The sequence below is a fragment of the Mixophyes fleayi genome, chromosome 7 (assembly GCF_038048845.1).
Source record: "Mixophyes fleayi isolate aMixFle1 chromosome 7, aMixFle1.hap1, whole genome shotgun sequence".
NCBI classification, from domain to species: Eukaryota; Metazoa; Chordata; class Amphibia; order Anura; family Limnodynastidae; genus Mixophyes; species Mixophyes fleayi.
This window is the reverse complement of record NC_134408.1, coordinates 82,690,928-82,704,860: the sequence shown is the minus strand read 5'-3', so window position 1 is coordinate 82,704,860 and position 13,933 is coordinate 82,690,928. Positions and strand designations below refer to the sequence as shown.

The window sequence follows — 13,933 nt, the reverse complement described above, 5'->3', positions numbered from 1 at the left end:
TTTTCCGGCTCCATGGATTCCCTACTGACATGGTCTCCGATCGGGGTTCTCAGTTCATAGCACAATTCTGGAAATCCTTCTGTACCCTTCTCGGAATCAAGGTCAGTTTGTCATCCGCATACCACCCTCAGTCAAATGGGTAAACTAAAAGGGTTAACCAGAGAAGTTTTTACAATGCTACACATCGGAGTTCCACGATAACTGGTCTTCCTTGTTACCCTGGGCGGAATTTGCCTGTAATAATTCCTGTCACTCATCTACCAAGACCTCTCCGTTTTTTTGCAATTATGGTTTTCACCCCAGATCTAAACTCTTTGTATTCACTCAAGTCACTTGGTGTCCAGGAGATCCGCTCCACTGCAGGGGATCTCAGACTTATCTGGAGGAAAGTACAGTCATCTGTGAGACAAGCTTCATTTTACGCAAAAAAAAATTCAGACTGCCACCGTACCATCTGCTCCCTCAAAGTGGGCCAGAGAGTGTGGCTGTCTACAAAAAACATTAGGCTCAGACAGCCTTGCAAGAAGTTGGGCCCTAAGTTCATCGGTCCGTTCCTTATCATTAAGCAGGTAAATTCTGTCGCATATAGGCTAAAAATTCCGAGCTCATTGAGAATCCCCAACACATTTCATTGTTCTCTATTGAAGCCAGTACTTTATCCAACTCAAGCCCAGTCTTCAAGCAAGCCACAGAGATACGTTGTTCAGAAAATCATGGATTCAAAAAAAGTGCAAGGGCAGGTGCACTTCTTAGTGCAGTGGAGGAATCGTGGGTTAGAAGAACGGTCTTGGATTCCGCGGAGACAACTCCATGCTCCTAAACAGTTGAAGGAATTCTTCAAAAAATTTCCAAGAAAACCTGGGAGTCGGGGTTCCTTAACCCCTCCTCAAGGGGGGAGGGTACTGTCACGAGCCGCGGCGGTACTCACAGCCGCTGCGGCTCGCTTCTGGCTCCCTCTGGCGTCCCGGTCGTCAAGGCAACGTCATTTCCCCTTCCTACCCGGCCGTCGCCAAGGCAACGGCTGGACGCCTGTCATATAGCGCTGCGTCCCGGCGGTGTTGGAAGCTGGGCGCATGCGCAAAAAAGGACAGTCTGTGGGCTAATTAAAGGGGGCTGGAAGTTACAGGCATTAGCCTGCATCTATCAGGGACTAGCCGATTGGTCTGGTGCTATATTGCTGATTAGTCTGCAGGGGTGCATGTAAGTTCTGATTGGGCTAGCTGTGTATTTAAGGCAATGAGGTCTGCTGCCTCATTGCCGGTTATAGTTTCTGTATCCAGTCTGTTAGACCTGCTCTCTGCCTTGTTCCTGTCTATTGGACTTGCTGTTGTTTACCCGTGTATGACCCTTGGCTTGGATTTGGACTTTGATTGTGAATCTCTTGACCCTGACCTCTGGCTTGAATACCAACCTCCCTGTCTGCTCGTGACCCCTGACCTCAGCTTGTATACTGGTACTGTTGTCTGCTGCCGGCCCCTGACCTCTGCTTGGATCCCACTCCGCTTGCCTGGGTTCTCCCCAGTCGATTCACACTTCACGACCCTCTGTCAAGCTGCAGCCCAGCCTGTCCCCACCATCAGGGGCTCCAGTGAACACCTGACTGGCAGAGTAGACTCCGGGTTGTGTTGTGCCGGCTGGAGGGGTTCCTAACACCAATGCTTGTGATACTAATAGTATTAGGACCACTTGCATTGACTAAGGTGCTGGCAATAAAATTGAGTGAATAGCATTGTTCGACAGTTTAGGGAAGAGGGAAAGGTTATCAATAAATACACAATAATAGGTGTTTAATATAAACAGGAGAAAAATGATATATATATATATATATATATATATATATATATATATATATATATATATAGTAAAAAAAGGGAGGCATTTATCTGACAAGATGCAAAGAAAACATACAAGCAGAGTAGTAAGACATTGGCGCAGTTATGTACCTAGATTCAGGTTAAACCAAGTAAAGACTTATGTGTAGTTTAAAGTTGGTTAACTTACATGATTTGAAATCTGCTACCTCTCAGCAAACAGACAAGGTGTGTCTGAGTTCAAACAGAGCCAGTGATGGGCGTTTTCTCTTAAAGAGAAGGTGGGCGTGTCACCTGTCCATCAAGCTAAGGCTGGGGGAGGAGTATCATGTATAAAAGCTTGTTTGTGTCATTTGTTCACGGAGACCAACGCTGGGGAAGCTGGCTGGCCCTGAGAGAGAGCTGGTCTATTTATAGCTAGCGTTTAGGGTCTCCATAATTGCTGTGAAAGTATACGGTGTCAAAATATTTACCATCCTGACAATAAAGCTACATAAAAAGGAAGAAGTTGTTCGCGTGTGCTTTTGCTGTAGCGGGCTCTTGCCACAAGTGGTGTCAGGAGTGGGATACACCGGGAAGCAAGTTTCCGCTACCCAACTCCGCTCAGATGTCATCATGGAGGAAGTACTGAGAACCCTCGTGAATGTGGCAGCTGCACAGCAACAGTAGCAAGCTCAGATGCTACGAGTTGCCGAGGCACAGGTGGAAAACACAAGGATCTTAAGGGAAGAGTTAAGCCAGGTGAGACATGACAGAAATGAACCACCTGGTCCAGTTCTCCAGAAAATGTGATGACATAGAAGCATATCTGGTGTCCTTTGAGAGACTTGCAAAAAGGGCAAAATGGCCTTCTAAAGATTGGGCTGAGAGGCTGGCGCCATATCTGACTGGTGAAGCTCAGCGAGCTTATATGGATCTAGATGAGGACCGGGCCTCTGATTATTTGTGCCTAAAGTCCGAAATATTGGCTCGCATTGGAGTTTCCGGGCCAGGCCGAGCTTAATGCTATCACCAATGGCGCTATGATAAAGGAAAACAGGTCAGAGCGCAAGTGGCTGAGCTTTCTAAAATTTAAAAGAAATGGCTGCAGCCTGAGGAGAATTCGCCTTCTCGGATTATTGAAGTTCTGGCGATAGATCACTGCATCCGGGGGCTGAACCACGATTTGCAAAGGTGGGTTCTGCAATCAGACCCACAAACTTATGAAGAGCTTTCCACAGTGGTAGAAAGGTTTTGTGCGCTACAGCAAAATGACTAAAGAACCTGCATTCGTGCCAAAGCCGCTGCCACACCAAAAACCAGGTTTGACAATCCTTGCTACAGGACCCAATGGCAAAACTGCTACGGACAGAGGGCCAGGTGCAAAGCTGTCTAATCTGAAGTGTTTTGAATGTGGTGAGCCAGGCCACTTTAAGGCAGAGTGTCCTAAACTACCGGAACCCATGGACTGTTCCGTGGCACATATTGGGCCTGCTTTTCCAAGCTGTTTTACAATGAGTTTCACTTCAGAAAGTCCTTGTTTGTTCCGGGTGACTGTGCTAATCAACCAAAACCTTGTTCTGGCCTTGGTTGACTCGGGGAGTGAACTCTCATTGGTTTCCAGCTCTGCCTTACCCAAAACCATAACTTCTCGGTTGCCCAAGGTGAAGGTTCTTTGCGTACATGGCACGACAGAGGAGTATGAAAGAACAATACTACCAGTCACACTCAAAGACAAAACTGTTATGGTGGTAGCTGCCATAGCACCTAAACTCCCATATCCACTCAATTTTGGGGCGAGACTTCCCACTGTTTATTGATGTCCTCGGTGAGCGGATCCGGCCGGACATGCCGGCAACTGATGCAACGGTCGGAAGTCCGGTCTTAAAGGAACCGCCTAAGAATCCACAACATCTGGACATCGATCTTTGGGAACCGCCAAACCGGAGTGCCATCCTGGGAGTCACAGCAGGAGTTCCAGAAAATCATCCACCTGCAGGGAAACATGACAGTCCAAACTAGCATTGGTCGGTGATGTTGCAGATGAGCCCACCCCGCCTGTCAGTGAGGATACGGACTAGTCCGCAATACCAATTTTGTTTCCTCTGCAGGACTTTGATCGAGACCAACTTAATGATGCCACTTTGGAACATGCCTTTAAAAGGAGTGACTGAGAACCTGTCTCAAACCCATGTACAGGGTACCTCTCATTCCAATACCAATAGTACAAGTTCCCTTTGAACGGATAGCTATGGACCTTGTGGGGCCATTGGAAAAATCCGCACGTGGGCCCCAATATATACTAGTGGTGCTTGACTATGCAACCAGGTATCCAGAGGCAATTCCCCTATGAAACATAAAGTCCAGCACCATAGCTAAAGAACTGGTATTGATGTTTACACGCTTGGGAATACCCAAAGAAATTCTCACAGATCAGGGTACTCCATTCATGTCTAAACTGATGAAGGACATGTGCCAGTTGCTAGGGGTTACAGCGCTTCACACCTTTGTATACCATCCACAAACAGATGGCTTGGTGGAACGCTTTAACCGCACATTAAAGCACATGCTCAGGAAAGCAGTGGCTCAAGAGAAAAAAGATTGGGACACTCTTATTCCCTATTTGATGTTTGCCATCCGTGAGGTACCTCAAGCTTCAACAGGGTTTAGTCCCTTTGAGTTATTGTTTGGGAGACAGCCCAGGGTTATCTTGGATATGTTAAAAGAAGGGTGGGAGCAGCAAGGTCCCAGGGAGCCAAATCTGGTACAATTTGTGTCCCAAATGTATGAGATGCTAGGAAAGATAGGGCCCATTATGCAGCAACATGTAAAAGAGGTTTAGGAACGACAGAGAAAAAGTTATGATAAAAGTGCTGTTGTTCGATCTTTCAAGCCTGGGGATAAGGTCCTAGTCCTGGTTCCCACACAGGAAAGTAAACTTTTCGCCCATTGGCAGGGTCCATATGAAGTTTTAGAGGCTGTCGGTCCTGTCAATTACAGAGTCCGCCAGTTAGGTAGTAGAAGGGAGGAGCAAATATATCATGTTAACCTCCTTAAACCTTGGCATGATGAGGAAACCTCTCCTCAGGTAGTGAGTACTGCCATTGAAAAGTCTGAAGTGCCCATAGAGCCAGCTTTGTCCATTCAGCAGAGACAACAGACTGAAGAAATGATTCCCCGAAACAGGGATGTCTACTCATCCATTCCTGGGCGCACTACCTTAATCGAACACGACATTGGCACTGCGCCAGGAGTCATTGTAAAGCAGAAGCCGTATAGTATTCCAGAAGCCAGACGGGTGGACGTGAGAAAGGAGGTCGAGAAGATGCTCCAGTTAGATGTGATTGAAGAGTCCACTAGTGAGTGGAATAGTCCCATTGTGCTTGTCCCGAAACCCAATGGGACAATTAGGTTCTGCAATGACTTTAGGCGCCTAAACAGTTTGATGCCTATCTGATGCCACGTGTGGATGAATTAGTGGAAAATCTTGCTGGTAGTAATTATTTAACAACCCTTGATCTAAAAAAGGGTTATTGGCAAGTTCCCCTGACTTCCACGGCCAAGCCAAAGACTGCATTTTCCACCCCTGATGGTCTCTATCAATATAAAGTCCTACCCTTTGGTTTGCATGGGGCACCTGCCACCTTCCAAAGAGCCATGAATAAATTTCTACGACCTCACACAGCTTATGCAGCCGCTTACTTGGACGATATAGTGATTTATACCCCAGACTGGGGATCACATTCAGCCAAAGTTGAGGCGGTCTTAGCTTCATTAAGGTCAGCAGGGTTAACAGCTAACCCAGAGAAATGTGCCATAGCCATGAGAGAAGCCAAATATTTGGGGTACGTTGTTGGTCGAGGGCGTGTAAAACCCCAGCTAGACAAAGTGGAGGCAGTCAAAAATTGGGCAAGACCAGGGAAAAAGTCGCAGTTAAGAACCTTTTTAGGCTTAGTAGGTTACTACAGGCGGTTTGTAAGCCACTTTGCCACTAGAGCTGCTCCACTTACGGACATGTTAAAAAAAAAGTTGTCCAGATAGATTAACCTGGTCTGATTCTGCAGAAACCGCCTGGTCTGATCTTTGGTTAGCTCTTTGTTCCTCCCCAGTTCTACAAGCACCGGATTTTACCCGGAAGTTCTTCCTCCAAACTGATGCTTCTGGTGTTGGCTTAGGTGCAGTCTTGTCACAGGAGAAGAATGGAATAGAAAATCCTGTCCTGTACCTAAGTCGTAAGTTGCTTCCAAGGGAACAAAAATATGCCACAGTGGAGAAAGAATGTCTCGCCGTAAAATGGGATATAGAAGCTCTGCGCTATTATCTCCTAGGCAGAGAATTCACCTTAATAACAGACCATGCACCACTGAGATGGATGCAGAGCAACCGGGAGGTAAATGCCACGGTAACCCGCTGGTTCTTGGCACTACAACCTTTCTCAGTAGACCAAAGACCTGGGATTCTGCACAAGAATGCAGATGCATTGTCACGAAAATATGCGCTCCTCGCGAAGTCCGCGTCCCCCTACTTGGAGACGCTAGGGGGAGGGATATGTAACAAAGGGAGGCATTTATCTGACAAGATGCAAAGAAACCATACAAGCAGAGTAAGACATTGGTGCAGTTATGTACCTAGATTCAGGTTAAACCAAGCAAAGACTTATGTGTAGTTTAAAGTTGGTTAACTTACATGATTTGAAAGCTGCTTCCTCTCAGCAAACAGACAAGGTGTGTCTGTGAGTTCAAACAGAGCCAGTGATGGGCGTTTTCTCTTAAAGAGAAGGTGGGCGTGTCACCTGTCCATCAAGCTAAGACTGGGGGAGGAGTATCATGTATAAAAGCTTGTTTGTGTCATTTGTTCACGGAGACCAACACTGGGGAAGCTGGCTGGTCCTGAGAGAGAGCTGGTCTATGTATAGCTAGCGTTTAGGGTCTCCATAATTGCTGTGAAAGTATACGGTGTCAAAACATTTACCATCCTGACAATAAAGCTACATAAAAAGGAAGAAGTTGTTTGCGTGTGCTTCTGCAGTAGCGGGCTCTTGCCACAAAATAAATATATACACATATACATATATATATACACACATATACATATATATATATATACACACAAAATATATAGCACTTCTGCCTTACAGCACTGGGGTCATGAGTTCAATTCCAGACCATGGGTTTGTGTGGGGTTTGTGTGGGTTTCCTCCGGGTGATCCAGTTCCCTCCCACACACACACCAAAAACATACTAGTAGGTTAATTGGATATCAAATTAATCCTAGTCTCTCTCTCTCTCTCTGTGCATATATTAGGGAATTTAGACTGTAAGCTCCAATGGGGCAGGGACAGATGTGAGCAAGTTCTCTGTACAGCGCTGCTTAATTAGTGACGTTATATAAATAAATAGATGATTATTATAATAAAATGCTTACCTTAAGACAGTAATTAATAGTCTGAGCTAAAGTACTGAGAACTGTTAAAAGCCATATTCATACAAGAGGTTTCGGTGAAATGGTGGAAAAGTACAGCCAAGAAAAAAAGGATTGAAAATAAAGTTCATTTTAAAGATCAATCAGATGTTTTTTGGGAGTGGCAAGAAATGCAGTCAGACAACATATATCTCAAGATAGTGTGTGCATTCATCAACTTTCTACACAGTGGATCAGTCAATTTTGAGAGTGATATATAATAATTTACAAGTTCATGCTTGTTTATTTTGTGGTCCGAAGACCACAACATTTCTGCTGCCTAAGTGGTACTTTTAAATGACTACTTGGTTTTTTTTTTTGTGACAATAATAATGACACTTTGATAATGTCCCTTATGGGCAGTAATCAACCTAGCTTTCACTGTCCTGCATTATAGTACCAATGTGATTTACAATGAGGATTGCTCATACCAGAACGGACAGTATATTCCCACAAACTTTTTACAGAATTGGTTACAGGCCACGATCTCTGTGGTACTGATGCAAACTGAGTGACGGTACTCTTGAAAATGAGTATGGGAGAAGGAAGAGGAAAAAATAAATAAATTATTTCCACCCATATACAAAGCTGTACTCATCTCGAGATGCATCCATCTCAGCATCAGCAGCATATGTGTCTTATTTACGATGAGTCATCATCAGCAAGTACTTGCTTCTACCCTATAGAAGGTAGAAAAGATACACCTCCGAACAGGTGTATCTACACGTTTCTGTAGGTGTGCAGGAGCCACATTTGCATAAGCACACCTTTACTGTACTCGACTAACGTTAGAACGCCCCGTCCCTTTCTCCATCTCCAGGCACAGTCAGACGCAAGTGCTCGATATGTGCAAGTCTTCCTAGGTGTATGTGCATGTGCTCACCTTTTGGACATTTGCAGAGCGATTTCACACAAGGTACGCTATGCAAACTGGCCTGCGTTCCGTTCTGCACTAGCCCTTGTTTGTTTCATTTTTGGTCCAACATATATTTTGTGAAAGACTTTCTGTTCTAATATATATATATATATATATATATATATATAATATATATCAATTCCAAACTATGTCAGCAACAGAATAACCATGGTATGACACCTTGCAGTGCAATGGAGTCGAGGCACAACCTTAGATTTATGTGAAACAATAACACTATCATTAGACTGTAAACGCCTTAATAGTATGTGTACAAACTATGATACAAACATTATCATCATTCAATATATAACATGAGAATACAGCATCAGAAATCAGCAAATAGCACTTTCCCAAGATCTCAATATTCTGGAGAAAAATTGGTACAATGACTGAACAGATACTGGACACTACATTTCGACTTTCTCCCTGTTCCTGGTTTAGGACCTCAGTCCAGTAAACTCGTCACTTCTATATTAAATTCAGACAAATCCTCTATAGCAATATTTTGGGAGGACCCATGTCCACCACTCCTCCAGTATGTCAAGAATAAAATTGGTTTATTGCTTCTTTGCAAAAAATTACCTATCAATTGCAAGGAAAGGCAAACAAATTTGATTCCACATGGGAGTCCTAGTTTGACATTTGCCTCCCACACTCCTTTCACTCCATAATTGGCAGATCTCACATTCTGTATTGACCATTCACACTGTATTTAAAAAACTAATCTGGTTTCAGTATAGTAGCCCGATGTTTTTTTTCGTCTTTTGTTTTTCTCATTGCTATATTGTTGAACATTTTGTTATTCTTATTTTTTATGGTTGTATGAATCGTCATCTCAAATTAAGTGATTAAATAAAAATTTTAAAAAAAAATGGAAAAAAACCCCCCCAGCAAATGATTAAACAAAATATTCTATTTAACAGTAAAGAACATGTGTAAACTGTTTAACACAACAAATGAGTCTCAAAACTGGCAGGGATGTTAAGTTAATGTACTTTAACAGAAAATAGTTTTTCATAAAAAAATGAGACTGTATTGAAACTACAAACTGTGGTTATTTGCCACCATATTCTTTACAAATAAAGCAGTTCAGACATAAAAAAAAATATAACAGTATAGTGTTGGTTGACTCTGCCAGTAAGAGTAGACAATGGTACAGGATTGAAGCATGCATGTAAACAGCAGGGCAGCAGTTAATATAGGAGATATTGCACTCCATACCATAAATAAGGATATTAGAAATCACAGAGGAGTTGTGTATTCATACGAGTACTTTATATAGGTCACAAATTTGAGAGAAATTCTAATATACATAATATGTTACACTAGGAGGCCCACTATTCTATATACTAAATAAGTTTTCCTACTGAACTGAAGTGATGTGGGTAGAACTCATTGTTCATACATATATTACTTATGGGTGTTTATACATATATTAACATAACTTTAGTAGTATAAGATGACTTTTTATAACATCGTGTAAACAAAGGTACCCATCTAAGTACACTGAGGCACGGGAAGGTCATAGATAAAACAATGCATGATTACCTATCTTATATTTAATTAAAAAAAATTATCTTTGGAATTCTAAATACTTTTTTTTTTTCCAATTTTGTGAAACTCAAGCAGCATATGCAGTGTTTTAAAGCAGATTTCCTCTCTCCTTTAGAAACACAACATAGATAGAACAAATCTAACAATAATCTATAGCAATATTGCTAATGGGACAAATGTGTGTTTGTTTGAACTGCTATATACTTTGGATTTATATAGTATGTAGCCTTCAAGGAGTATTAACAAATACACTATTTACACTTTGCTTCATTAGTTAAGAGTTTTTGTGAAACATTGATACCAAAATGTACATTGCTTAAATAAGAGACACATTTTAGGTAAGTAACAAATAAATGTAGTGACAACCTAGGCAATCAAAATTTAACCGCATTGCATCTGACAAAGTGTATTAATATAGAACATATATATTTCACTTACATAAAAAAGCTGATGGCCTTTTTATTTTAGGATTCATAACTATAAAGTTTCATACAGTACATTAGAGCAGCATACAACTTTATAGAGAACAAGAGGTGCCACTGTCAATATAATGTTGCATCCCCAGGCTTAGCTTCATTGTTTTTAAGCTTTATTCCATTCTGTTTAGAAATGTATTTTTAGAGGAGTATGTCAAAAACAAAATAAATCTTTCTGCTTCTACTTGCTATTTTAATACAATTGTATAGAAAACAAGATGAGTGATTAAAAAATAAAATTCCTCTGCTCATAACTATTTTCCAGTGTACGCATAGCAGAGCTTTTCAAAATGACAGTGACAGCACTAATGTCTTGTATCTTCTAGTGGAGAGAATGAGGTCTTAGAATTGTCTTCTGAAATAACGTCAGCTTGCTGGACCGGGTTGCTCATTCTCAGGTCAGCAGGGCCTTTGTGCTCATGAATATCAGCTGTTATTGCAGCGGTCTCAACAGCAACTTCTTCACTCTTTAACGCATTCTTACTTCCATTATTTTCCTGGAAGAAATTGAAAATAGAACATAAAAACTACATATCTGTTAAGCTTCACTTTCCACCACAAAAATAGGATATAAATATGAACATGCACATTAAAAAGGTAGCCATAGAACCCATGCAAGTGTATTTAAAGAAAGAAGTTACACAAAGCATATTTTAAAATGTTACATCCTAAAAGGGACTATCATACATAAAGATTATTAATAATAATAATAAACAACAACAAAACATACAGGAGCATTTAATATATTATTATTATCCTTTACTTGTTAGGCGCCACAAGAGTTCCGCAGCGCCGTACAGAGCACAAACAGTAGACTAAACAAGGTGAAACATTACACACAGTAAACAAAAAATACCAAAACTTCAGAGACTCCAGGTAGGCTAATGCAGTAAAGACAGAGCAGAAGAACAGGTATGGAGAACAAAGGGAAGAGGGCCCTGCTCAAATGAGCTTAAATCCTAAGGGAGGGTAGACAGAACTCAGGCACACAGGGAGCAAGAGAGGGGGAGAACAGGCGGAGGAGATGAGATGAGGGGGTTAGGTGGAAGGTTGGTAGGCTTTTAGGAACAGGTACGTTTTGAGTGCCTTCTTGAAGGAGGACAGATTGGGAGAGAGACGGATGGAGCGAGGGAGGCCGTTCCACTGAAGGGGGGCAGCACGGGAGAAGTCTTGGATTCTGGAGTGGGAAGAGGTGATCAGAGTGGAGTATAGGCGACGGTCATTGGCCGAGCGCAGGGAGCGGGCAGGGGTGTGAATAGAGAGGAGGTTGGAGATATAGGGAGCAGCAGACTGGGAGAGAGCCTTGAAAGTGACGGTCAGGAGTTTGAAAAGAATTCTGTAAGGAATGGGGAGCTAGTGTAGGGCAAGGCAGAGAGGGGAGGCGGATGAGGAGCGGCGAGAAAGGAAGATGAGCCTTGCAGCCGCATTGAGTATAGAGCGGAGGGGGGCGGGATGGGAATGGGGAAGGCCGGTAAGAAGGAGGTTGCAATAATCAAGGCGGGAGATGATGAGTGCGTGGATGATAGTTTTGGTGGCATCTTGGGAGAGGAAGGGCCGGATGCGGGCAATGTTGCGTAGCTGGTAGCGACAGGCTTGGGCAAGGGATTGGACGTAGGGGGCGAAGGAGAGAGAGGAGTCAAGTTCATGGCATAAGACCCCAGGTCCCTGTAGATAATCACATTTTGATGTGGCTCACTTTGTGACAACACTGACAGATACACCAGAGGGAATCTACAGCTTCTGTGGGAGCTATTTGAAGTGTCAATTGGAGCTTTTCCCGGATGACAGAAACAAAAGGGAGTTGCTGCATACCATTCCGAGATTCAACAGTCATTGTCCTTGTACACTTGCCTGTCCGCGCTCCTCTCTAGGTGCACACATCTGTTTGTTTTATGCAGGAGTTAAAAAAAACACAGGCTTGCCAATGTCCTATGGTTTTAATTGCTGAATTCTTTACTCCAATACAAGATTAACAGGCATCCTGTTCTACTTCAGATCTTCTATCTGTAGATTTACCAGTGCCTTATTCTGACTACCTCTTGCTAACTCCAGCCTGTTCCTGACCATGCCTATGCCAGTGATTCTAAATGATTTCCTCCATACCAACTCAAAATTTGTGCTGCCCTCTATGACTTGTGGTTTGAATCTCATTGCTATTGTGTCAATTTTGGGTTAGCGGCTGCCTGGTCAGAGAATCAGAGCCCCATGTGAGTCACCGCAAACTAGTGGCACAGCTGGTCCACTACTGGTCATCCTGACAGAGCAACTATTACTTACTGCAGTGAAAACGTCCAACAACTTGGTGGAGGCTTGAAGTGATTTTCATATTATAATTTACCTCTTATGAAATAATGCTGGTAATTGCTGTGCTATTAAAGTGTAAAGGTAATAATCATGTGTAGGGAGGAAAAGACCTACAGTGGAGTAAAAAGTGGGTATACATGACCGTGAGAAAGACAATGAATATGCATGATTGTGAGAGACTGTGTGTAGGTTTGATTGTGAGACAGTTGATCATTTCTGAACGCACAAAAGTGGGTTCCAAAGTGTACCATCTCTATTTTTGAGCAACTATATCTGGTTTTATGCAAAGGGAATATATTTTGCATTTCTTAATGGTACTGTCTGCGAGTTTGCATGGTCTGGTGAGAGGCCCTAGGCCATACTTGCCAACTCTCCTGGAATGTCCGAGAGACTCCCGCATTTCGCGCGAGTCTCCCGGACTCCCGGGAGAGTGTGGCAATCTCCCTGATCTGCCCACTTCCTAGTGAAGTGGGCACAATTCGGTTCAAACGCCGCGATTCACTGGGAATCGCGGCGCAGGGCCAAAATGACGCGATTTTCGGAGCCCCGCTCCCTGCACGCCCACCTCCCCCCGGCAGAAAATCTAAAATGCTGGCAAGTATGCCCTAGGCATATCTGGAGTGTTCATAACTAAAAGTGAACTAGTTGCCCTTGTGCTTCTTATTGTATTACTGCCTATGAAATACAATAACAATTTGCAGGACAAAATATTTAAATGCGATTCAAGTGGTGAACCGGGCACATTTAGAGGCTCCTGTTTAAGCTGTAACTTTTGTCTGATCAAATACATTCTTAGTTTTGTCAACCTGAGGATTGGAGTTCAGATAATATATATAGCAAACAGCTAGATGGCTCTATATTTCTTTTATGCTCTGCCAGTCTGCTGTTAATTAAGTGCAGACCTATATGGCACAATATGCTAGATCTCCTTTTCCTGCTATTAATGTCAATTGTTACCCAGCTTTTAATGTTAATTGTTCCTGCTGATTGCTTGTTATACTAGCTTTTATAAATGAGGCTTGAATCGAACAGTATTTTAGAAGACAAATCCGACATTTTAAATGAAAATTGGGGGAGGGGGTCCCAAAATGGTAGTAGCCTGAAATTTTAGGTTGCCTGTTTTTACTCACCATGCATAAAAAGGGGCATAGAAGCAAGGGAAGACAGTGTAATCTTGAATATGCAGTACAGTTCTGGGCACCACTCTATAAAAAAAGATAATTTGGAACTAGAGAAGGTTCAGAGAAGGGCGACAAAATTGATAAAGGGTATGTCGTCATTAAGTTATGAGGAAAGGTTAGCCAGTTTAGGCATGTTTACTTTAGAAAAGAGGTGTCTAAGAGGAGATATGATAACTATGTACAAATACATTAAGGGTCAATACAGAGAACTTTCATGGGAACTTTTTACCCCAAGGACTATACACAGGACAC

The 13,933-nt window shown here is 42.7% G+C and overlaps 1 protein-coding gene across 3 annotated transcripts in view; it reads right to left on the bottom strand.

The window, feature by feature from the left end:
• Nucleotides 1–9,147: 9,147 nt before the first annotated feature.
• MFSD6 (major facilitator superfamily domain containing 6) overlaps nt 9,148–13,933 on the bottom strand; it is a 114,805-nt gene continuing 110,019 nt past the window's right edge. For 2 of the 3 annotated variants that reach the window (XM_075180049.1, XM_075180051.1), the window contains one exon: nt 9,148–10,693. In XM_075180049.1, coding sequence (XP_075036150.1) covers nt 10,502–10,693 — 192 coding nt within the window. In that variant the 3' untranslated portion in view covers nt 9,148–10,501. The remainder of the gene's footprint in view (nt 10,694–13,933) is intronic. The other variant, XM_075180050.1, reaches the window with a different exon arrangement.